General features: G+C 34.8%; 2 protein-coding genes across 2 annotated transcripts; one reads left to right on the forward strand and one right to left on the reverse strand.

Moving 5' to 3' along the window:
* Window positions 1-9,789: 9,789 nt before the first annotated feature.
* LOC113505652 (pro-resilin-like) lies at window positions 9,790-24,539 on the forward strand. The gene is made up of 7 exons (XM_026888454.1): window positions 9,790-9,865; window positions 13,535-13,566; window positions 18,588-18,711; window positions 19,914-20,032; window positions 22,671-22,806; window positions 23,311-23,406; window positions 23,973-24,539. The coding sequence occupies exons 2-7, from the start codon at window positions 13,552-13,554 to the stop codon at window positions 24,083-24,085; spliced, it is 603 nt and encodes a 200-aa protein (XP_026744255.1). The 5' UTR covers window positions 9,790-9,865; window positions 13,535-13,551; the 3' UTR covers window positions 24,086-24,539.
* LOC113505651 (ommochrome-binding protein-like) lies at window positions 20,607-22,475 on the reverse strand. Its single transcript, XM_026888453.1, has one exon. It carries the CDS (start codon window positions 21,491-21,493, stop codon window positions 20,639-20,641), a length of 855 nt encoding a protein of 284 aa, XP_026744254.1. The 5' UTR covers window positions 21,494-22,475; the 3' UTR covers window positions 20,607-20,638.
* Window positions 24,540-24,926: the final 387 nt, after the last annotated feature.

Below are 24,926 nucleotides of genomic sequence, written 5' to 3' on the forward strand. Positions count from 1 at the left end.
GAAATGAATTCAGCTAGAGTTATATTTGAAGGTTCAGGAAAAATTATCTAATTTTGTAGCCTCAAATATTGGGCAACAAAGGGAACGGTAAGACTGCGCATAATGAATGATTTCTGCCTATTCCTACCTCTCTACTGGCTGCCTAATCTATGTAAATAACAAATACGGCACGGGATTTGGAGCAAGGTTATTGGATCGCAATTATGGTGCGATTGTGTCCGGTGTCTTCCATGAACAGATGGAGTTATAGGCAGAGGCGACAGCGGATGGTGACGAGGGATATCTTGGGTGATGGTGAAAATGATGACTGCACGTATAGGCTAGTAGTGGTTGTGGTCACGCCATATGCGCAGTGAGGGGGCGTGTCACAGGTGCGATCCCCACTAATCCTTAGTAAGATCCACGTATGTTTGTATAAGTCTGGGTGTCTTTGTGCATGTAACTTGAATGTTTGTGAAACAAAACAAAGGTGTTTTAGAGCGACTTAAAAAAAAACAGCCGCTATTTTCTAATGTTTGATTTGAGATTTTTGATCAGAAAAATAGGTGGTAGTAATTTCAATTAAAAGTTAATTTTTATTTTACAGACTGTTGCTGAAATACTCAGGCTAATATCTAATGTATTGCTTAATTGTAAAACTTTACTATCTTCTTAATCTCTGGCGGTTCTACTGTGGAAAAGAGACGCGGCTTATAGCGTGCTGTTTCGCTCCCACTACTAGGTACATGTCATGCTTCTAAAGATGACGGTAGGCATTCTCTCCGTACACATAGGTACCTAAAAATAACCTTAAATACCTTAATCCAATACCTACACGTTAGTACGTAACGTAAACGTAAACGCTCGTAACTTGCGCCAAACAAAAAGACATACAATAAACGTTTTGTTTATTGTTTTTATAGAGTTTGACGAGATTGTTGTAATGAGATGTATCTGCTCTGCATAATATTAAAAAGAAAGCAAGGTCATGTTGGATCTATAGCTCATTGATAGCTTATATGACTATGGAAAATGTGATGTAAAGAGATAATAATATATTATGTCTGGTCTGCATGGAATGGTGGTAATAGTACCTGGGCCCCAATTCTGCTATTTGCAATGGCCGATGAATGAATGAAAATTACACTTTTCGTATATTCTTAAGCATTTTTCCTACACAATAATTGGAAATTCAGTACGGGACAGTACAATCAAGGTTAATGCAATTTACTTTTTAGCAAAATAATTAAGAGAATTGGAATAATTTCAATTTTAATCCAACTGCCAATCATTCATCGGCCCGCGGCCGTTGTAAATAGCAGAATCGGGGCCCAGTACTAAAAGCTCTGAAAACAAGACTATACTCCATTTGTTTAGGTAGGAACCTAGTGTACCTACTTAAAAAATGGTAAACAATCTCGGTGTAAATTTGTATATAAACACAATTAAATAAATGACGAAAAATGATGAAAAACGACTATTATATTGTAGTGATTTATTTGATTTGGAATTCTTTATTTTATGTTTTATATTGGTTTTCTGTAAATTGGTGTTTAAACAAATAGATTACAATTCTGGGGGTGTTGCGTCGCCTTTCAACCTGACACCGCTATTGTACATTTTAGCATCCTTCAGAACTGGCAGGTTAATGCCCAAAACTGGTTTAGTTGCAGGCTGGCTGGTTTTCTTTTATTCGGTCCTCTAATTGATTAAAAAATGGAACTGTCAAAGATAACTAAGATGGAGTGGGGATCTGAAGCTACTAGCATCGTTAGCTATAGTTTGAGCATGCTTACAAATGCCAATGCACCAATTAGCTTTAGTGTCGGTTTTCAGAATATAAACTCGACCTGAATGCAGTTAAAACTGAACTCCATTCCCTGTTTTGGCTCTTGTTTAGACTAAAGTATGGTTAATGACCGTGACTTTGGTTTTTACTTAGCAAAACCCTGGTTTGAACTCCAAGGCCACACATTTATTTATTTACTAGCTTTTCGCCCGCGGCTTCGCCCGCGTCGAGCTCGGTTAAATCGCGTTTCCAAGAGAACTCTTCAAAAGTCCGGGATAATATCCTATGTTCTTTCTCAAGGTCTATCTCTGTACCAAATTTCATTAATATCAGTTCATTAATAATATTATATAAGTAGGGATGTGGTTCCTTGGGTGGCCTAAATCCTTTGTGGTTGTCATATCGCACTTACTTGTATTTTTACTAACTTACTCACTGTTTCTATACAAAAGCTGTGAGGTTGTTTTCATCTCTGTGTAGTAGTGGAAGTAATAAATTCTCTTTTAGGCAAACGTTACGATTTGTCGGTACTGACAAAAGATGTTTCTAGGTAATCTTAAATTATATGCCTTGTATAGATATTCAGACTTTATATGGTAGACACTTATTCCTTATGATATCTAAGTACAGAAGTTATTTCATGAAGCTTTGTCAGATCACACACAAGTTTTTATTTTTAACATTTCTATAGTTGACGGTAATTAAACCTTTAAGTTAAAAGGCTTTATAAATATAAAACGATTTTTAAGTATCAACGAAAAAGATTAACATTTATTCAGTACCTACCTAAATAAAAGGAGTTTAAATATTCTACAGTATTTGATATTTTTTTTTTATTACAGTGACTATTTGAATGTCAAATGAAAATTAGTGTAACAGAAGATATCGGTAAAGAACATCTCACTTAAAAAGCGCTATTTTTACGCTCTGTAGTTCATGTTAAATTATACAAATAATGCTGTTATATTCTTTTTATCTTATAATTGTTGAAGATAAGAGAAACGAATGTCGATTGAATTGGCTAAAATTATAATTCATATAATCGACTTGTCCTTGCATTAATTGAATAATAACTAATCAAACAGGAAAGGGAAATGCGGCCATTTTAAATCGAGTCCATTTTAAGCGCAAGCAACAATTATGAGTGAAGATCATCAAACTAATTCAATGCCTTAATCCGTTAAATTTTGTTATTTAATATGCAAAATAAATACTGTAACAGTTTTGTTCAGGCTCTACTTAACCCGCCACAGATTATACCATATTATTTAAATACATTATTACTCTGTTGAAACTGTATAAATAATTTCCCAACAAAATTACGTCTGAACAACGAGAAATGTTGAAAGGGTCATCTATCCTTCAATCTAGCTACAAATCATGTACCTAATTAGACACGTTTTATTTCTAGACGATTTAATTCAATTTAATCCTAATTATTTTTAAAGATATAAAGAACTTAATGGTCATTGGCTCCATGCAGGGTTATCAAGATTTGTATTTAAAAAAACATTACTCATAATAATGTCGAAATTTGGCGCGCATTGTGTTCGGAATTCGAACGTGATTTGTTCGTCCTTGGGAGAGATGTATTTACTATTAACTGCGGTTATACCAGTTTTAGTCTACGGCTCTGCTCGTGTAAGCCTTTCATAAACGGTACTAAGTATGTTCTTTTCAAAATATATTTATTGTCTAATATCCATATTAGGACTGAATTACTTGTCATGATGTTACTTACTAATTATACTTTGGATATAAATAAACAACAAATTAAGATGAACCTACATAGCAACACATGAGTTTGTGGGCTGTGACATAGGTAATTATTACTTCTAACTCCAAGTGAAAACAGGTATTTATTTTCTGAGATCAATTTAGTTTGTCCATCATCGGCCTAGCCTTTTCCCAACTATGTTGGGGTCGGCTACCAGTCCAACCGGTTTCAGCTAAGTACCAGTGTTTTACAAGGAGCGACTGCCTATCTGACCTCCTCAACCCAGTTACCTGGGCAACACGATACCCCTTGATTAGACTTTTTTCAGCTTCTGACTATCTGTAACGACTGTCAAAGATGTAGGAATAACAGCCGGGACCCACAATTTAACATGCCTTCCGAAACACGGAGGAACTCGTTATGACAAAGATGGTCGCCCATCCACGGACCAACCGCGTCAAGCATAGCTTAACCTGTGATCGAATCACTTATGCGGTTATAGCTTAGCCACGAGCTCCTCCAATTTCCATCAATTTAGTTTGTCCATAGTTAATTATTAGACCAACAAGCCAGTGGATTTATTACAATATCGAAATCACCACCATTAGGATGTCAGGTTGTTCATTCGTATAATTATGACCATAGACTCGTTTAAACTTAGACACAACCTCTAACAAAAAGTTAAAAGCTATTGATAACTTTTTGGTCTAGTCTCTAAGAAGTCAGCTGAAGACTGTCGCAATTGGATTAAATTTGAAATTATTCCTATTTTCTTAAGCGTTTTGCCAACCCAATAACTGAAAATTCATTGTAATGAGTGTAACTTGAGTGTATCGTCCCGTACTGACTTTCCAATTATTGTGTAAGAAAAATGCTTAAGAAAAATACGAAAGCTGTAAACCAATTTCCATTCACTTATTGACTATTGTAAATAGCAGAATCGGGGCCCAGGTTTAGTCAGTAAGAGTCTGGCACTACCCGTTCCGTCGGGAGATGTGTCCATGAGGATTCCTCCGCCTTACCAAAAAAAAAAACTAGGCTATTGCTAATAGCAGCATTGGGGCCCAGAACCCATAGCCATAGACTATGTACACATCTGATAATATTTCATCTAATTAAAACAACAACTTTAATTTTCGTTTCGATTTCATTGCACGCTTCCATACACGTTCACATTTACCATTCTCTGCACTTAATAATTATAACATAATGATAAGTATTTCACGAAATTGATAGGATTAATGATCACTAATAGCTATGTGCAGATACTTCTGACTGTTTCCCAATGGTATTGCAGACTGCGGCCATGAACCTCAATGGGTCTATGACTTGTAAAGTAATATTGTAAGTGTGCAAGAGAGACGGCGCTACAACTAATGTATAGCGCTGTCTTGCTTATACAACTAGAGTGATAAGTCTTTAAGGGGTTAAATTCGTGATGTGGGCTATTAGGTAAACAGGCAATATTGCTGCGTTGTTTGCCTTTAGTTATTTCATTGCTATTTTGTCTTGATTATTGCGTGATCTCGTTTTCAGGGTACGTTACACAGGATAGCAGTTTCGCCCTACTGTAAAGTAATGGTCTAAGTAAAAAGTATGTTACAAAATTTTGGTGCACCTACCGGATTCGCCAGCTATTGAATTTGGGCGAGTCTGCCCCTAGAAAATATTCAAAATGGAAAGTAGTTTGTACGATTTGAGCGAACCAAATAAGAACGCAACCGCTACCAAGCCAGGATTTTTGCGTATTGCAAGTCGTTTGCAGTAAGAGCGGAGTTACAAAACTCTACACTTTAATCGATGACAGGTTAAGCTATTACGTTTGAAACGGTCAGTCAACGGATTGGTGACCATCTATGGCATATAACGAGATTCTCCGTGTTTCGGAAGACACTTGAAATTGTGGGTCTACAGCTACAGTAGCACAGGGGAAAGAGAAGCTTAGAAAATGCATAATTAAACTCACTAACTTTTCCCTTCTATATTATTACCTACTTACTAATGATTACAAAAGATATCGTTATAAATTCCCATCAAACGGAAAGAATTGTATTTTCACATCAGTACAATGGAATGTTAAACTTGATACAAGGAGTTCGCAATACTTGTTAACTTGTAACAATTAGTAAAAAATAAACTAGAAGGAGAATACTCTAATTATGATGAAGGATTTTCACATAATTTCCGGTTATAAGCAATTATCAATAAACGATTTATGATTCGGTTAAAAGTAAGTTAATTTTAGAATTGAGTTGTCAAAACGTATAAAATGAAATGATAAAAAGTAGGTTCGCGTAAGCTTTTAGGATTGTTGATAAGTTGTGTTGGACTAATTATAGAAGGCAAATTGCGACAAGCTTTTGTAGGGCTATGCAGTTAAGACAGTTGGACAAAGCATGTGCAAGCGATTTCGCGGCTCTGGCTTAAGCAGAAGGGGCCCGGGGTGATTTTAGTCAGTAGGAGACGTGGGTTGAGGTTAACATAGAGTCGGGCAAAGCATATGTGAGCGATCCGAAGCAGTGAGTAAGCAAGAGCCTGGGGTATTTTCAATCGGTAGGAGACATATCCCGTGGCTTGGACATGTTTTCAAGTCACTAGCGTCTGACCTCGAAAACAAAAAAAATAAAGATGGTTAAACCGCTTATTTAGTATGGTAATATGTCCTACGAAAGAGACAAGGATACTTTGGAGAATATCTAAAAAAAAACAAAGTCGGTTTGGTCATTCGGTACCTATTTTGATTGGTAGTATTGGTACCACTACGTTACACATTGTGCACCAAATGTACCAATTTGCGAGATACTCTCGCTATCGGCCATCGGGCCTTCGTAGTAATTACGACCGGCCTTGGATCATACGGTCACGATGCAGTGGTGCTGAACATTTTGTATCGTTTTGTTTCTATTGAAGGTTGATGTTTGATTTTGTGAAAGAACTTTTTTATATTTGTTTGGTATTTTCTACACCGTCAAGTTACAAGTAAGTATTTCAAAAACTTAAATGACTACATTGCCATTTTACAAAATAATTTATTTGTCCTTTTGCAGGTCTGCTGGCAAAGATTTCTTAAAAGTAATAAGCAGTAACTCTGTACACCTCTTTCATTTAATGAGCTACTTTTAATTCCTTGTCAAACATTGTTTACAAACAAAAATGCTTAATACATTTTTACACCACCATTCCTGAGTGATTTTTAGTTTTTTTCAGTGATTCCTACTCTACGGCCTTGTTATAAAAAGTTAAGTATTTATAGATATGTTAAATAATTTAAACTTAAGCTGTTAAATTTCCTAAACGCACAATGAATGACAAATTATTTCTTGACATTAACAAACTGTTGAACACCCCTGCCAGTTCCAGCAATAAATCAAAGTTTGATGGGTTCCAACCATTTCAGTTGTGTAATAGTAATTTAACGTCGGTATTCTTTTTGTAGTTGCTTTCAGATCATGTTCATCTTAATTAGGAGTCACGCTGTCTGTACTATATCATTACGATGCCCCCTGAGGGATGGGATTGATGTGAATGGTGTAAGTCACGAGAAGGCATGAATGGTCAAGTGGTGTAAGTAACACCGTCACCAATTAGCGCCATGGGGAGTGCAGGTCTGAATCCCACTTGGCAGAAACGTGTTTTGTGTGGATGACACTTGGTAAAGGGAAGCCTTAAAGCAGCATTAAGAAATCTGTATGTATATGTAGACCATCACTTAATCTACCATTGGATGCGGGACAAACTGCAATCCATAAACATTTCCTTCAAGTCTAAGATTCATATTGTTTTATTAGATACTAGCTGTTGCCCGCGACTTCGTCCCCGTGGGTAGAAGATATGATTTATACCTGCCCTGTTTTTTTCACATTTTCCATAGCAACTTCGCTCCTATTAGTCACAGCATGATGGTTTATAGCCTAAAGCCTTCCTCGATGAATGGTCTATTTAACACAAAAATAATTTTTCAATTTGGACCAGTAGTTCCTGAGATTAGCGCGTTCAAACAAACAAACAAACAATCAATCAAACAAACTCTTCAGCTTTATATATTAGTAAGTATAAGTATAGATAATAGATGAAAACCGTAAATGTCTATGTCCGTAACTGTCAACTCGATCGATATTTGGTCCTCCAGTTGTCTGGCTGTCGATAATCATTATAAAAGGGACAGATGTTTTGGTCGTTTGATATCGCATCTAGTCGAGTACAAATCTATCAATATATAAAAAGCTCCACACTTCTATGATAGCCAAGAGATATTTCTATAATCGTTAACGTCAATTAAAAATTCTCCACATGACTGAGATGACGGGTCAAAGTTACGTGACCAATTAAACGATATTTTATTTCCATACATTTGGGCGTTATTTAGTAGCCTGGTGGTTGTATGTACGGGTTTGTTAACGTGATGGTGCAGGTTCAATCCCAAGGCACCTAGAAATGTGACTTTTTTAAGGTTGTAGGTACTTTCTTGATTCTTGCAAAATTGTTTCAATTCAATTCAAAGTGTAGTCAATTCTAATTCTACAATATCAAAAAAGTATTTAATAAAAACGAATCTTTTCATTTTTGTTTGCTATTTTACTCCCCGCGGTAAGTAATTTAATCCTTGTCTCGCAGGGGGATCTGTTAGCATACAAATCACATGCACAAGACACCCAGACACAGAACAAGCATTCGTAGATCACACAAATACTTGTCAATCGCGGGGATCGAACCCGCGATACGTCGAACACAGTGGGTTTAGCGTGGTGACCTCAACCACTCGGCTATCGGAGGAAACAAATGATGTTATAAACCCTAAAAAATCTGATGATAATCTAACCTTCCTGAACGTTGACTTGACCTTGTGACATAATCTTATGGTACGTGTTGACTTCAATGTTTGGTTACAAGATGTAGGAATCACGTACAGTACCAGCAAGTGTGTGGGATTCTTCATGGATTTGTCAGATTGTTTGATAGACAAGCCATTTTGGTATTGTAGAGCATTTATTTTAAAATCAAGAGGTTTTTGTATATGTATAATTAAAACAAAGCTGTTCCTGATATAAGTAAATGTAGCTAAAAAAAAAAATTATAATTATCTAACTATCACGGTTCTGAGATGCAGCATGGTGGTCGACGGACAGACAAACAACGGAGCATCAGTAATAAAGTTCCGTTTTTACCCTTTATGTAGAGAACGACGATATGTCCGGAGTTTTACCAGTTACCGAATGGAGTAATTATCGCTTTTTCTTTAAATTATACTACCGTATGTGCCCTAAATAAACCAATTACTGAGAAAAAGATTTGCTCTACATTACTTAGAGCATAATTAAGTTATAAAAACTCTACTATATCTTTACTATTAGATACACCCCCGTATCCCGACAATCATGATTCATTTGCCCTTCAATTATAAACAGTATTTATTTGTTTAACACGTAAAAGGAATAAGAACTCTTAAATAATACTTCACATGTCTATCGAATTAAATTGTAGAGTCGTTAACAATGTCAAGTGATGCTATGTCAGTTAGTTATTTTATTATTGTAACCTCTTTGGTATAATTGTGTTTCTATTGTTTGACCTGGTTGGTGTATCCTGAGGGTAGGTATAACATGTGGTTCGGGTGGAGAGCAGAATTGGGTGTCTCGCATGCTCCGGGTCTATAAGCGGTGATTAGGGATTATGCCTGATTGAACAAATTGGTTGATGCGGCTTCGGTACGCAAAAACAAATGAAAAACATGGGTGGGGTTTAGTCATTATGAATGTAATGTTCGCTTTCCCCAAAGAAAGCATTTGTGGATTTTCCATTCAAAAATATAGTGTCTAAGAGCTATTAAGCAGGAGAGTTGGCGGCGCACTAAAATGCGCGTCTATAGTGATGTCGAAAAATCTTAAAACGAAAAAAGATTGCATACGGTATTATAATTAAAAATAGAATTTTCGAACTCATCCGTTGCCATTAACCAAAGAGATTACTGACCACAAAACTAAAGAGGAGTTAATAATATTAAAAAAATAAGTTTTCAAAAATTTCCTTTAAACTCAAACAAGTCTTTAAAAAAAACAAAATAATCTAGTCTTAACCTTGAAATCACTTCATAATTTACAGTAGCTCAGTAATTAACATTACTGTTTTATGGTAATAATTTTTGCATAGACCAGAATTGATATGAAATATATTTATGGTCAAACAAGGTCGATTAAAAACTTCACAATGGGATAGGCTGTATGAAGGTGTGCCTTCGACATACAGCGTATAAAAACAACATTGCGCATAAACTGTATCAGTGCGTTTCCAGAACTGGGGCAGTGCGTTACATTCTATTTTCAAATTTGCGCGCCATTTCTATTTTATCGAAATAAGTGTTGTGTGTTTCGTTTGAAAAAAAGGTAATTATTTGTGTTTGTTTTAGTGATATATGTTGCTATGTGTTTATTTAATTTATTTAGAAGGTTTAAATAGATATTTCGAACTTTCCGTGATAGAAATATTGAAAATGTTAGGTTTGTTTGTATATAATTCTGAATATAAATACCAGGAAAAATCTTGGCATGACGATCTATTATTTCGAGGTTATTACTTTTTAGTGAGGTAAAGATATATATTTTAGTTGAAAATAATATGTTGTTAGTTAGTTTGAATTTAATATGATCGATACAACACGATAATGCGCAAATTAAAATGTAGAGTCCTGCCTACAATTTTGAAACCTAAATCTTTAATCCGAAAAACACATTTAATGATAAAATATAAGGACCATTAACATAGAAATAATGCTTTCTTTTCCTTAAGGTAATGACTAACCTCCTTGTTACGTGGTACACTTTAAATATTGCTTGGCTCACATTCTAAATCGACTCTACTGTTTCGATATATCATCTGAAAACTTGTAGGCTGCAATTTTCTTTGTAACCACAGACATAAAATATAGTCTAAGACGGCCTGTTTGGAAGCTATGGTTTTTAAATTTATTCATCAAAAATCTAAAGTGAGTAGGAAAATGGCAGTAAGAAGAAATACGCCAAGAATATTTTTCTGTGTAATATTTCAACCATGGACTGCTTTACCAGCTTTTAAAATGCGACTAACAGATATATAAAACAAAAATGGCGCACTATAAAATGTAGAGCATTTTTCAAAATGACAGTTTCTTCGGTAAATTAGAACTATACTAAATACATTACAATCTTGCTAAAATTACCATTGTTGCATTGATCGCAACAAATGAAGACATATTTTTAACTGTAATTTAATTTTATTCTTATATCCGCTAACACATTGCTTTTTAGAGTGACATTGCATATTCATGAATTTAAAACGTCTTAATTTTTGCATAATTATTGACTTGTGGGGGTCTATTAGCACCTCTTAAAGTAAAATTATTGAAGTGGTGGAAGAGAGATACCTTTACGCCCTGTAGAGCGTTGTCACGCTTTCACAACTACAATCTTAATATATATAAATCTCGTGTCACAATGTTTGTCCTCAATGGACTCCTAAACCACTTAACCGATTATAATAAAATTCGCACACCACGTGCAGAGTTCGATCCAACTTGAGAGATAGGATAGTTTAAATCTCAAGTTATAGTCGCAATTTCTTCTAACCACGCGGACGAAGTCGCGGGCAACAGCTAGTAATATCACTAAAAATATTAATATTAGGCCCTCATAGGTCAGCACCTATGTAATAATAAGAATTAAGAATTTCCTTAACATAATAAGTTACTTAATATTTTAATTTCTTAATGCTGACATATGTTAAAAAACAGAATGCAGTGAATATGTTTTGTTTCATGCGCATTATCAAAAGAGGGATATTATTTTGTTTTTTTGTCCTGTAACTTTAAGTTTGTATTTGCGGTAGTTATATAATGTAGATAAAATTGTAATTTCAAATGTAATTCATTAATTTTGATAATTATTGCGAACGATGAAATATGATTAGGACTGTCCAAACCCCAAAATAGAACTTAAACAACACGATCGTATCTGTCATCGTAAGCTAAATAGATTAAAAAAATTAAGAATACATAATTAAAGAGTAATTTAACTGTCTTTTATTTAGTTTATCAAGATTTTATTTAATTAATGTAGAAAGACTCAGGTAAATTAGACTTGCACCCAACAGTGGTGTAACTAGATTTATCAATCAATTAATCAACTTAGACCGTCGCGTGTGAATATTCAATCTGTGAAGATTAAAACGCAATATGAACTTAAGAATATCTTTAAGATGTAGTTTTATACGTATGAATGTTTCCGAGTTTATAGATAGGTAGAGAAAGAAAGGAGAGAAAGATTTAAAGGGTTATAAAATATGGAAAAATATGAAGTTTTGTAACATCACGTACTTGCATAGAATATGAAAGTATATTGTTACCAGAACACTCGGAACACGTATAAAATTGGATTTAGTAAATATTTAAATAAATAGGTTTTAATATAATACCACAATAGCCACTGGTCGTCTATTTCTTTAATTCGCGGGCAATGTTCATAACATAATGGCTTCTAGGTCTTTATAGCGTTGCGTAAAAATACTGGGTCTGTACAGATTAAAAAAGGCATATCTAATATTACTTATTAACATTTAAAACTATATAAGTCTAGACTAAAAGCGTCAAAATATACATCTTATCCTTGCCAAATTCGGGAAACGTGTTCGGAAGGCTGGTAGCTTTGCCACTTTGTGTGGTTTAGCTAATTTTTTTTGAGCAAAAAACAGACCAGCCACGGTCACGGGTGATGACGGGTGTACTGATTAAAAACTGATATACTTTTCAGTATCACTTAGGTAATATCCCTAATTAGTCGACAGATGGCGCTCAATCACCATAAGTTACGGAAACACTATTACATTTCGTCATTATCTATTCACCCCTATAAATTTAAAGCAGTTGCCACATAATTAACTATTTCAATGATCGTAAACACAAACATGAGAACAACACAATCAGATCTGAAGTAAATCTTTCCCTAAACTTTTATGTAATTGTTTTAATTGTGAAGCTGTTTTCTCAGTTACATAAGAGATTAGATCGGATTTTCGCATGAGAGGGGTCCATTGTGGAGATGTATGGTCGATTAGATTTTGATAAGGGTTGCCTGATAAGTTTCCGACAGTTGTAGAGCAGTTTCTTCTCATAGGTTTCGTACTATTGGACTTGGGTTATGCTGTAATGAAGAAGCTAATGCAATGTCGTCGTAGCCTTTAAGGTTCTATGCATGGATTTGTAAGCAGGTTCGAATACGACGTATTCAAAGAACCAATGTGACTTTTTCAAAGATATAAATACCTACTTTTTTAATTATTTTAAGATACTAATGGCAAACTGTGAAGGTAAAAATCTTGAGGAAACCTGGATTAGAAATGATGGAATCTAAAATCACCAATCCGCTTCTGTGCCCAAAAGTGGGACGTATATAGCCTGTTATAATAATTCTGTAACTGAAATTCAATGAAATACAAGAACGTTTTTCTTTACGAATAAAATTTTGGAATCGCTCTATTCGAGCCAATCGATTAAAATTTATAGTCAAAGCGCCTTTTTAGGCCTTTTATGAAATAAACACAGTTGGATCTTCATTTTATAAAGCATCTGTATGTAGGACTCGGGTATTGGCTGATAACGTTGACTGAATTTAAATAATTGATTATTCTTGTTTTAGAAATTGTATCAATTTTTCTTATTTTCGTTTTCATTGAACCTCCTTCTGCCTTCCGCCTCTTAAGATGTGTCCACTTAACACAATAATATAATTTCATTGTGTGCCATAACCGATCATAACAATATGCATAGAAATAACTATAACAATTTTAGTGATGTAACTTAATGGCGTACATGTTGTCTCGATATCGAATCGAACCGATATTGATCACTCGATTGAAAAGTTTACAAAAGATCTTTTTGTGTTGAAGATGCCATCAAATTTATTTTTACTATGCACTTTAATGAAATGTAAATACCAAAACTATTCAAATTAAGAGTTATGTGATTTCATCTTAGATAAGAATACATAATTTTGAGCTTTATTAATAGAACTGTTTCTTTTCAGATATAATAATCACAAAAATGGTGCATTTCAAGGTAAGTCCATTTAATTACATTTGAGGCTGATTGTTTCACGTGTCAAATTTAACGCGATTTATGTCCCAAGTTATCAGGTCCTAAATATTCATATTTTTTTGTTAGTAGACCTTACCATGAACCCTTTCAAAAGGGCTCTTAGATTGCTTCCACAACCGCAATAGCGGTTCCAAGAGATTTTATATTAAGGTACCCCATACCCATTATTAGAATCAAACAAGCAGGTCTTAAATAATAGCTCATTAACTTATATAAATCACAGTTTGAATTTTTTTTAAAGCTCAGATAGGACTCGAACTGACCAAGACTTTAAAGATGTCATTGTGATACCTCTGAAGCGAGAGATGTTTTGACCCATTTTGCACGATTGCCTGGCAATCAGGACTGATTCCAACTGAGATAATCTCCATTGCCCCGATCTTTGGTTTGCTTCAACTAGTTATCTTACCACATCAAGCTTTATTATTTCAATGGTTCTAGTTAGTTTCATTGTAGATACTGGCATACAAGACTTGTAATGATACGCATGTCTGGTGGGCTAGTCCCAATAATAAACTATTTTCATTTCTTTCGAATGTTCATTTACATGAAAGACGTACAATGATAAGTAGACACTAAATTACGGTTAAAAAGCTAAGTAAAATGTCTTTTTTGAAACTAACTGTTACTTTGACATAGTGAACCTCATTTCGACCAAATATTATAGAACCTTTTTGCCCGCTTGATGATTATAACTAGATCAGAATGTAACATATAATCAAGCGATCCGACATTGAATAAATATAGTATTTCATAACGGAGTGGCCAGTTTGTGGCCAATTACGTCTGTCATCGTCCAGCGTAGTAATTGAGCGTGCAGTAATATATTGTGAAATTGTTTAAATAATAGCATTATTGTTGCTATTGCGGGTTCGTAGTAATTTTATAGCGGAGCGAACGTTGTATTTTTGTGTAATCTCCTTTTTCTTACGTGATCGCTAAGCTGCTTGTCAATTTGTTCCGACTGTTTATAAAGTCAGATAAAAATAGGGGTCGATTATCATCACGAGGAACAGATTCGATACGCACGCAAGCAAAGTATCAATATGACTTTCTCAAAGTTTTATGTACTTAATTATTAAGACTTCACTGAAGGACGGTGGCGAAAAATATCTTAAGATAATATCTAGAATATCTAAGAGACCTGGGCCCCGATTCTGCTATTTACAACGGCCGATGTATAAACGGCAATTGGATTAAATTTGAAATTATTCCTATTCTCTTAAGTATTATCTCAACACAATCGTTGAAGATTTTATGCATTGACCTTGAGTGTACCGTCCCCTACTAAATTTCCAATTATTGTGTAGGAAAAATGCTAAAGAGAAAACGAAAAGTGTAATTTTAAGCCATTTTTCATTCATTCATCGGCCATTGTAAATAGCAGAATCGGGCCCCTGGATTCCCCGCAGTGCTAAATTGATAATCAATACTCATATCTCCCTATTTGGTTTAAGGATTAAGCGTAGATTTGGGATATTTATAAGCTGGTTTGGTTGGTAAAATCTGGAAGTCTGGAAGACGCAGAAGGAAAGTTATGTGAATTAATCCCTTCCTTTCTTGTAGCTACCAATAGTATGATAGTAGTATGTATTAGTAGTAGTAGTATGATGATGAAGTAGATACAGTTTTGGTACTTTCGCAAGTAAACCTACAACACTTTTTCTTTCCAAAACAATATAAAACATGGTAATCCAAGGTACAAATTTTTATGATGTCCATGTCTCGACGCTACCCTGTTATGGCTTAAGGTTTAGCCCACGCCTCACTAACCATACTTAAATGGTGATATAATTCTTGTTGTAATCGCTTTGAGACGCCCATCATTGTTGTGGTGGGTTTATATGAGTCGAATATCTAATAGATCAACACATTGTGGAGGTTAAAATGCCAGTCGTGTGTAAGATGTACTCGTCCAAATAGGCTAAAAAACCTGGTTGGGATTTCAACTATACCGCTCTTACCGTTCTTGAGATACCTATACACAGACGGATAGACATACAAACAGACAGTTTGTTTGTTGACAGTCCTTAGTTATAAGTTTATCCTTTGGACATGGAAAGTTTAGTAATAGGCAAAGGTGCCAGTGTAGGAGAGAACAGTGAAAATAAATGTCACCTAACTTACAGTTTTAATACTAGTTTATCACTGCATCCTGTGTCACTATGTTCTAAAAAGAACCCTTTTCGGAAATGAAAAGTCTCTGAGACGATTAACAGCTTTGACTGTGACACAATATAGTTTAATAAACACGTAACCATTTTTGGATCAGATGTTTTCATATCAATTAGATGACTTCGACAGATCATATGGAGGTCTTTAGGAACACAACCCTGTATTAAAAAATCAGTTAAAACCAGCTTAACTGGACACAAGGGTCAAGCAGTACAAATTACATAGCGCTCCATGTAAACCATACTTAAGTTAGGACAAAGAAAATGTTCTGTGACCAGTGTTGCATGGGAACGATTGTTTTAATGAAACTAGTGCAACTAGTGGCGATTCTTGCTTTGTTGTGTTTAACGTCCTTTGTTCTTGTTTCAATCATAGTTTCTTTGAGTTGTCGAATGAGGGACAATTTAGAGGGAGGTAATAGATAGATGTACCAACGTTTATTTTCAGTTACTTTGTTTTTTTTTAGTTTTTATGTTTGTGTTTCTGACATTGTTCAAACTGAAATTGTCGAAAGGTTTTTTAAATGGTTGAAGAGGTACGATAAGGGTTGAGGTACGATAAACACAAAATTGTAACTGCAATTGTGGTTTTGTTCACTCATTAGATATTCCACTAATTTAACACAACATGCAGTATACTAATTTTCAAAAAAGAAAATTCCAAGAAAAGCAGACCCTTTTTAAATGAGTTTCCAAAACGTGGTAAATAAATTGTAAAAGTTCTCGGAGTTTGACAAATTAATTCTATGAAATAAAAAACAAATTCATCACACCAATTCAAAAAACAAAAGACCATACTCACCATTGTTTCCCTAAAATTTTCGAAATGTTACCTATCTATTATTTCATTACGTAGAGCAAATATTTATTAACAATGGCAACAATTACAATATATTTTGAGCCTTTGTTTCGGCTACCAGTAATTACAGGCAGTTCACTTTCGCTTAATATCCGGTTTGTAGCAAAGGAATTATTTAAAAAATTATAGCTTTTGTGTGTTATTTAGAGACTATATATTTAAATTTTTGACTGCATATGGATCCGCGTGGGAAAAAATAATAACTTTACTTAATTTTTTATTCAGTTTTACCCATGTGAAAAATGAAAATTCTTTCAAACTCTGTCCTTGTAGCTTTTAATTATGAAAATGTCAATTGATCATTATTCACTTGGTTTCCACGACTTCCCTCTTTTAACTATTTTCCTTTGTTTGCCTTTTGCGTACATGCCGGGTCCGCAATAAACCTTTCAGAAAATCCCGCTGACCCGTCAGGCATTACGTCTGTGATGGATCACGTGGGTGACAACATCATGTCATGTCTAGTTCCTCTGTGTTTTGGAAGGCATGTTAAATTGCGGGTCCCGGTTGTTATTCAAACATTTTTGAGAGTCGTCGCGGCTAGCACCTAGAAAGTCTGACAGACAGTTTTATAAGGGTTATCGCGTTGCCCAGGTTACTGGGTTGAGGAGGTCAGATAGGCTGTCGCTCCTTGTAAAAAACTGATACTTAGTCGCATTCGGTTGGACTGGAAGCCGACCCCTGGAAGGCTAGGCTGATGCTGCTCTAAAATAGATCCAAGACTACATCCAACACTCCTTGCTAGCTTTTATCTATAACCTAATCTAGAACTTAAATAATAAACCTCCTTTACGAGATTACGCAATGGACAAGTGATGAAACCCTAGGACTGAACCCATTCTCTACGTGAGAATTAGCTTCGCTAAATACATATCTAACTAATTATGCATGTCGGCTAGTGAAAGGGCCGGTCGGACATGTTGATATTTATATAACAGTAGGTTTTTTATCTTACAAAGTAAAATAGTTACGGATTACTGCCTGCATTAATCCGTAACTTAAACTTAACTATCCGTAACAGGCACTTACCATGTTACGGGGTAAAATGACTCGTAACTACTTAGTAACTTGGGGAGCACCAAATATAAAGGCACTGGCGGTATAATAAAAAATATCCTGTTTGTTAAACCTGGTTATAAACTATCTGTGTACCACATTTGGTTTAAATCCGTTCGGTGGTTTTTGCGTGAAAGTGGTACAAACTCGCGTTTATCATATTAGTAGGGTGTAATATATTATTGTGCCTAATATATCAGGAATAATACTGGTGGTCATCGGTCTAGCCGTCGAATATTAAAAAAATGTTTTAACCGTAACGTAACCAACTGTCTTGAGAACTAATTAATATATAGTTCTTTTGTTTCATATAATTACAATCTGCGCAATAAGAATAGCAGTCATGCACCAGAATATGATGAAACTGTATTAATAAGTATCTCTACGATTTCAATATTAATATCAGCTTGTAACTGATTAACTATTGGGCAAAAGTATGGAGATGGGTTGAGCATTGCTCTACTAAGAGGAGGGATTACTACTAAGAATTTGGAATCGAGAACGATTCCAAATTCTAATAGCGGTACTGCCAAGTCAAATACCCCAGGCACGCATGGACTTTTTTAATGATTTGTGCGTTTTAGACATTAATACGTCCTACGCCTGCTTTCCCCTGAAAAGTAGAGTCTTATTGGGTCTGCAATAAGATTCGGCTATGAGAGTTCAAGAACAGAGACTGCATACTGTTGGCGCCCATGCTTCAAAATCCATTACAATAATAAAAGAAGTACTTACACATTAGCTTTAGAAAATCCTCATTCTTACTTACCTGTACTCACTTCGAACCTGTAACCTCATCTGCAAAATCAAACAAACCAGCCTTTTCTCTCTCTTCTTCATTTCACCACCTAGCATTAGTATAGGTATAATCACCAGTTTCTCATCATCACCAGGTCTTCCTCGTCACCCTTCTTGCGGCGGCAGCAACCTGCGAGCCACCGGTCCAAGGATACAACTACCAGCAACCCAGCAACCATTACAACTCGCCAACCAACAGCTATTTACCTCCTAGCACTGGTACGTAATTTCTGTTTATGTTTGTTATATCTTCCCCCCTCCCAAAAAGCCTTAATTACAGACATACATATATTCTTAGTGTGTCACTTAATTTTCGTGACCCAGTGACTAGTGCAAGGTCACGAAAATTTACTTTGTCTTTCACTGCTAGCAGACTTTTTTCTCTAATACAAATACTACACACAATTATTTCGTTTCCCAAAACACCCACAAACAATGTTGGCAATGTTATAATTATTGTAATTTAAAACAATAAACTTCCAGCTGTAATAACTATATACAAGTGAACAAAAAATATTGTAATAATTTAGATTGAAAATTATCTCAGTACAAACAGGAGCAAATGAGTGCGAATAAATGTAAAGCCAAATGGAAAAGCTAATCTCCAACAGCGCAATTAAATATTTGACCTTTCATAAACCCTATAATTTAACTTCAAATTGCACTATGTTTATAACATCTTAGATATTTAAGTTAAAATTGAAATACCCACTTCCGTTCTATTTAAATACACAATCTTTTAAAATGTAACTCAGGATGTTACTGAGTGACTTTCTGAATATAATTTGCAAAATCTTTCAGTAATCAAGCTTTAGGTTTTACAAATAATCCAGATCTAGACTCATTATGTTCTAGTACTTACCTATTCTAGTGGCGAGATGAAGAATGACCGAATAATTTGCCTAACATGTTTTTTGCTAGCTGGGTTTATTATTGCGTAAAAATAATAACTTTTGAACTGTAATGTTTAACGTCAGGGCCTGTAATTGTTCTTGTGATACACTCCTTTAAGTGACGTGATTTTAAAATGGTAAAATTATAGAAATTAAATTTCCTTGCGGTAAGTCACGTGTCTTTGATCTTTCATCAAAATTTGTACATTCAAAGGTTTCCTTTTAGAATAAGGATAATAATAGAAGGGTTGGTTGCTAAGGAACTAAGTAACCGGTCAAAGTAGAATTGAGAGTTTCGGGACTTTCGGGCGTGAACAAAAACAAAAAATGAAACCCCAAAAGAGGTGCTTTTGGGAAACTTGTTACCTTCTTATGTAATATTTTTTCAAACGGTTGACTAATATTATAAACACCTTTTGCCAAACTATTAATGACTCCTAAAAATATCAAAATTCACGACTCTTTACGGTGGTACCTACATCTGTACCTAAATCTTACTATATCTTATACCAATGAAACCTATTTCAGGATTCTCCTCCCCCACCAACAATTACCTACCTCCTGCCTACGGATCAGGCTCTCAAGACTATGACCAAGGTCATCATGACCATGGACACAACCACGGTCACGGACATGATCATGAAGTGGTAAGTTGTTAAAAATAATTATTTACACAACTCAGTATAATCCCTTAAAATATGAATGTTACAGTTGGGAACTTAGTAGCATTCAATGTATGTATCTATCTTGTTAAGAAAGGATACATAATGCTACCTTTTTAAGATAAGATACGTACATAGATAGAATTGGAGTGTCTGTTTGTAATATTGAATTAACCGTTTTTCACTGCATGCTTATGAACATACAGCAAAATCATTTTTTTTGTCTGTTTGTACCGGCTAATCTCTGATATCACCAGACCGAAAAACTATACAATAATTGTTTGTGAAATAGAAGAACTAGCCTCCTAGTTATTACTTATTTAAAATGATGTCAAAATTGTGCCGAAAACCACAAAACTGAATGCGCAAAAATTGTAACACATATCATTACAAACACATGGATGCCATCAGAATGTTTGACAGGGCATTGTTAATTCATCTAATTAGAAAGTTTTAGTTAGCATTCAAGTTGAAATTGAAGCAGAATTGTGACAACATATATTATATTTGAATAATTTGAAAAGTTCAAAGAGATGGGTAAGATAAAATTAAAACGTTCTCGCGTACAAAATTTAATTCACAACACACTAATTAATGATTATGCTTACGTATATTTAAAATTTGATAAGAATTGATCGGCCTTAACCTATAGATATCGTTCTCAATACTGTAAAATATGTCACCATAGTCACCAAATATCAGACTCGATGGATAAAAATCTATATTAGCCACTTTCCTAGCCGTACCATTAAAGCAATCAATTTGATAAATACCATCATCCGTCAATCCAAACGTGTTATCCTCTTCAACGAAAAAGTGATACACAACTCTCAAATCTGTGTTTTTGACAATTTCTTGACTGTTATAAGCGCAAAAGACACCACACATAGTCACTAGATGCACGTTATTTTGATTGTCCACTTCAAATTCCATCACTGTCTTCATATTCCCGATCCTCACTGCGGTTTTCCCTTCATTAAATATCTTGTAGATTCTATGATCGTTAGCGTCAATTAAGTACATTGCGTTGTTTCTTATGACTATTTTAAATACATTCATGTTGTAAAGACCAATGTTTGTCGCAGTATTCGATATTGGATCATATTTGTAAAGTCCATCGTCTGAACCGAAATACACGTCGCTTGTATCAGGGTCAACTGCAGTAGCTTTGTTCCTTTCGATTCCTTCGATTTTCATTGCTTGTTTTGTTACTACATTTATGAATGCACGTCTCGAATTCTGCGTTAAATCGTCCATGTACATGAAAAATAAGTTTCTGCTCGACGAATCGTATGCAAGCTCCTTTGGGCTCTGAAACGCGTTTGTCAGTAGTTCCTTTCTGTAAATTCTTGTTCCTATTCTCTGTATTGGAGTGTCCGTGAGGTAAATCGTCAATTTTGCGTCCACAAATACTATCAAAGCAACAAGTAAAACTTTGTTCAACATTTTTGAACGTGCGTCGCAAACTGAATCAACTTCAACACTGCTATTGTTAATGTTTTGATTAGTTATCTTAGTTTTACCAACTTTGTTTATGCGGTTCTCTTCTTTAGGTACAAGCGAATTTAGACCTTATACTATCAACTTAAGCTCTTCAATACCGTTGGGCAGGTTATTTTAATTTGGTGTTTTAGCACGGTCAGCTGGATTCGCGTAAATGAGCAAATTATTGTAAACAGTTTAGAGGTCGAGTCACATGAGTGCCGGGATTTACATGAGTCGAAACTAATTGAGCTTGTTAACCAGTGCGGTATGAATGAATGGAATTTGTTGGTTAAATGAGGCGAGCGATCCGGTTCATGATAACAGTTTCTTTTATTGTCTCGTCTGCTTATTATTTAACGCCTACTCAATTGGCGCCAAGATTACTCAAGTTTTTTAAGTCGTTTTCCTGCTTGTGAACTTGGTTTTGTGTTGCTCTTTCTTTTTTTATGTGTTATGATTTACTTTGGAAAATTGTATGATAGGGTTTAATAGGGCTAGAGGCTTGAACTTTATTAATATTTCTAAAATGGGGATAAATAGTTTAAGTTTCAAGACAGAAAAGACTACACTCTTCATTAGAAAATAAAGGTAAGTGATTTAGGCTGCTACCTTCAAATGATTAGCATTAGCATTAGGGTAATACCCTTTATCCTGCTAATCAAAATCAAATTGTTTCTTTTTTTAAGATGGCACTTTTCAAACGATACACTTATAGGTTACGTATGACCTATTGGCTATTGGTATATTTTGTTAGCACCCCGTACAACTACCCTTCGCCGCTTGAAAAACCCTCTAGTAATCAAGAAAAAACTGTACAACAAAATCTATAACACATTACTTCTCTTTTTACCAACCAATAGTAATATTAGGCTATCAGTTATACTTAGTAACACATTTAAGACATCACCATCGGCCTAACCTTATCCCAAATATGTTGGGGTCGGCTTCCAGTCTAACCGGATTCGGCCAAGTACCAGTGTTTTACAAGGACGAGGCGACTGCATATCTGACCTCCTCAACCCAGTTACCTGGGCAACACGATACCCCCTACTTAGACTGGTTGTCAGACTTTCAAGCTTCTGTCTACCTGTAACGACTGTCAAATTACCATTTAAGACTTTTATAATTTTACTTCCAGCCAAAATCCTACGAATTCGGTTACTCGGTGAAGGACGCACAATCAGGTAACGACTACGATCGCAAGGAGAGTTCTGACGGTAACGTGGTACGGGGGGAATATAGAGTTCAGCTGCCCGACGGACGTACTCAGATTGGTATGTCATTTATGCATCCATACTAATATAATAAAAATTTGAAAGTAAGTATCTCTGTCTGTCGACTTTAAAATTTGGCTTCAATATAATAAAAAGTGCGCAGGAAACCGAAGCCCACGCGGAGGGTCCCCGCTTACGACAAGCATTTATGTGATCCGCAAATGTTTGTCTCTGGGTATCTTGAATGTTTGAGAAATCCTGCGCGCCGCTAGGATTGAATTCCTTAGTGCTTGAGTCAGAGTTAACAAATATGAATTAAGAAAACACAGCAAAATGAATTGAATATTAAAATTGGCGTTCTTCGTTACAAAATAACTCCAAAAAACCTCTTCTGGGAGTTGAAAAAGCCGTCATCCCGTATGCTGGAAAAGGAATAATATGGTTTACTATATAAATAAATAATAAACTAAAGTTCATTAATACTGTACAGTGTAGGGTTTTACAAAAGTAGCACAGAATTATTTCCCTTATTATAATAACTAATTCTTTGTACTCATTCTTCAGTGACATACCACGCTGATTGGCAGACTGGTTTCCACGCTGACGTCCGGTACGAGGGTCAGGCCAAATACCCGGAACCCACACACAATAACAGACAAGGTAACACTAATACACAGTCTAGAAAAACTCGGGTGAAGTTTCATCAAATGTGGTTCAGCTGTTTTTGAATTAACTGTGGATACAGTTTGTTTTATTCTGCACGGATAGCTAAGTGGTTGAGGTCACCACGCCAACCAATGATGTGTCGCTGGTTCGATCCCCGCGTATGTCAAGCACTTATGTGATCCCATAATGATTGTTCTGAGTCTGGATTGGATTTTGATTTCACTTATTTCGAGTACGATCCTGCTCCACAAATGAACTTTTCCCAGCTGTAAAAATATGGGTTTTATTTGCTAATCTAAAAAATAATTTATATTTTTTTATTCAATTTAAACAATTTAAAAAACATACTTACCTATCCTTTAATCGCAATCTCGCCTTCGTAATTTCCGCTATTATGTAGATGCAAAGCAGACCTATTTTATATTAATCGAAGTGTTTTAACTATATCCATACCAAATTCTGTATATTATGCCGACCGTTTGACGCTATAGAGTTAAAAACAAACATACACACACCTCACCTTAACATATACTCAAAGTGTGACAATAATACTATTCCAGGAGGTTACAACTACAACGCACCACACGACTACAGTGGTTCCTTAACTGGTTTCAATAGCAACCAGGGTTACAAGCAACCGTCTACCGCGTATGGCGTACCTGGGTACCATTGATGAATTAACCGTCATCGTTTACCATAGACTTGGTTAAATATAGACAGGGCTACATTAAGGGAACGTTGAAAAAGATGTATTTAACAATAAGTATGAGGATACATACGAAACAAAAATAAAATAAAATTAAATGAAACCGAAAACTTTTTATCATAATGGTATTTTGAATTTCAATAACATTTTGACAGTTACAGTTAAATTATGATTTTTAAAATACTTCAGTTCTCTTAAAATTACATTTACGATAATTATTAACTATGTTCTTGTTACTGAGTGTTAGTACGTTTTGTTTAAACATAAACACTCAAATATGAGTGTCCCTGTCTATGTTTGATTAGGTCTGTGACCAACAATTTTTACCACGAAACTTAAGTTACCATTGTACAGTAACTTTGTAAGCCTTGTATTGATGCAAACGAAATTGTTAAAAACTATTTTCATGTTGTTTTTTTATTATTTTATCAACGATTTCTAAAATTATGAGATGGATATTATATAATTATTATCCATTTATATTATTATATACGGTAAAACAAAATGTGAGAAAAAAGGATTTGTTTTTTTTTCGAACTTATTTTTTAAATCATATTGTTTTTTTTTGTATAACAATTTTGCCTTGTTTGTATTAATACAAAAATAATTTAGATGTAAGTAAGAATAATTGTTTTTTAACAATAAATTAGTTTTAAGCATTTTGTATCAGTATTTTTTACTTATTTTGTAATGAATATTTTTAATAAATCATCGAAAGTTTTTATTTGTTTTCAGTACTAAACATATTTCCTTTTTATCATAGCCAAAAATAGAGTTGTAATATGTTTAAACCAAAGACTTTATATTA

This window comes from Trichoplusia ni, chromosome 26 (assembly GCF_003590095.1).
Source record: "Trichoplusia ni isolate ovarian cell line Hi5 chromosome 26, tn1, whole genome shotgun sequence".
Taxonomy (NCBI): domain Eukaryota; kingdom Metazoa; phylum Arthropoda; class Insecta; order Lepidoptera; family Noctuidae; genus Trichoplusia; species Trichoplusia ni.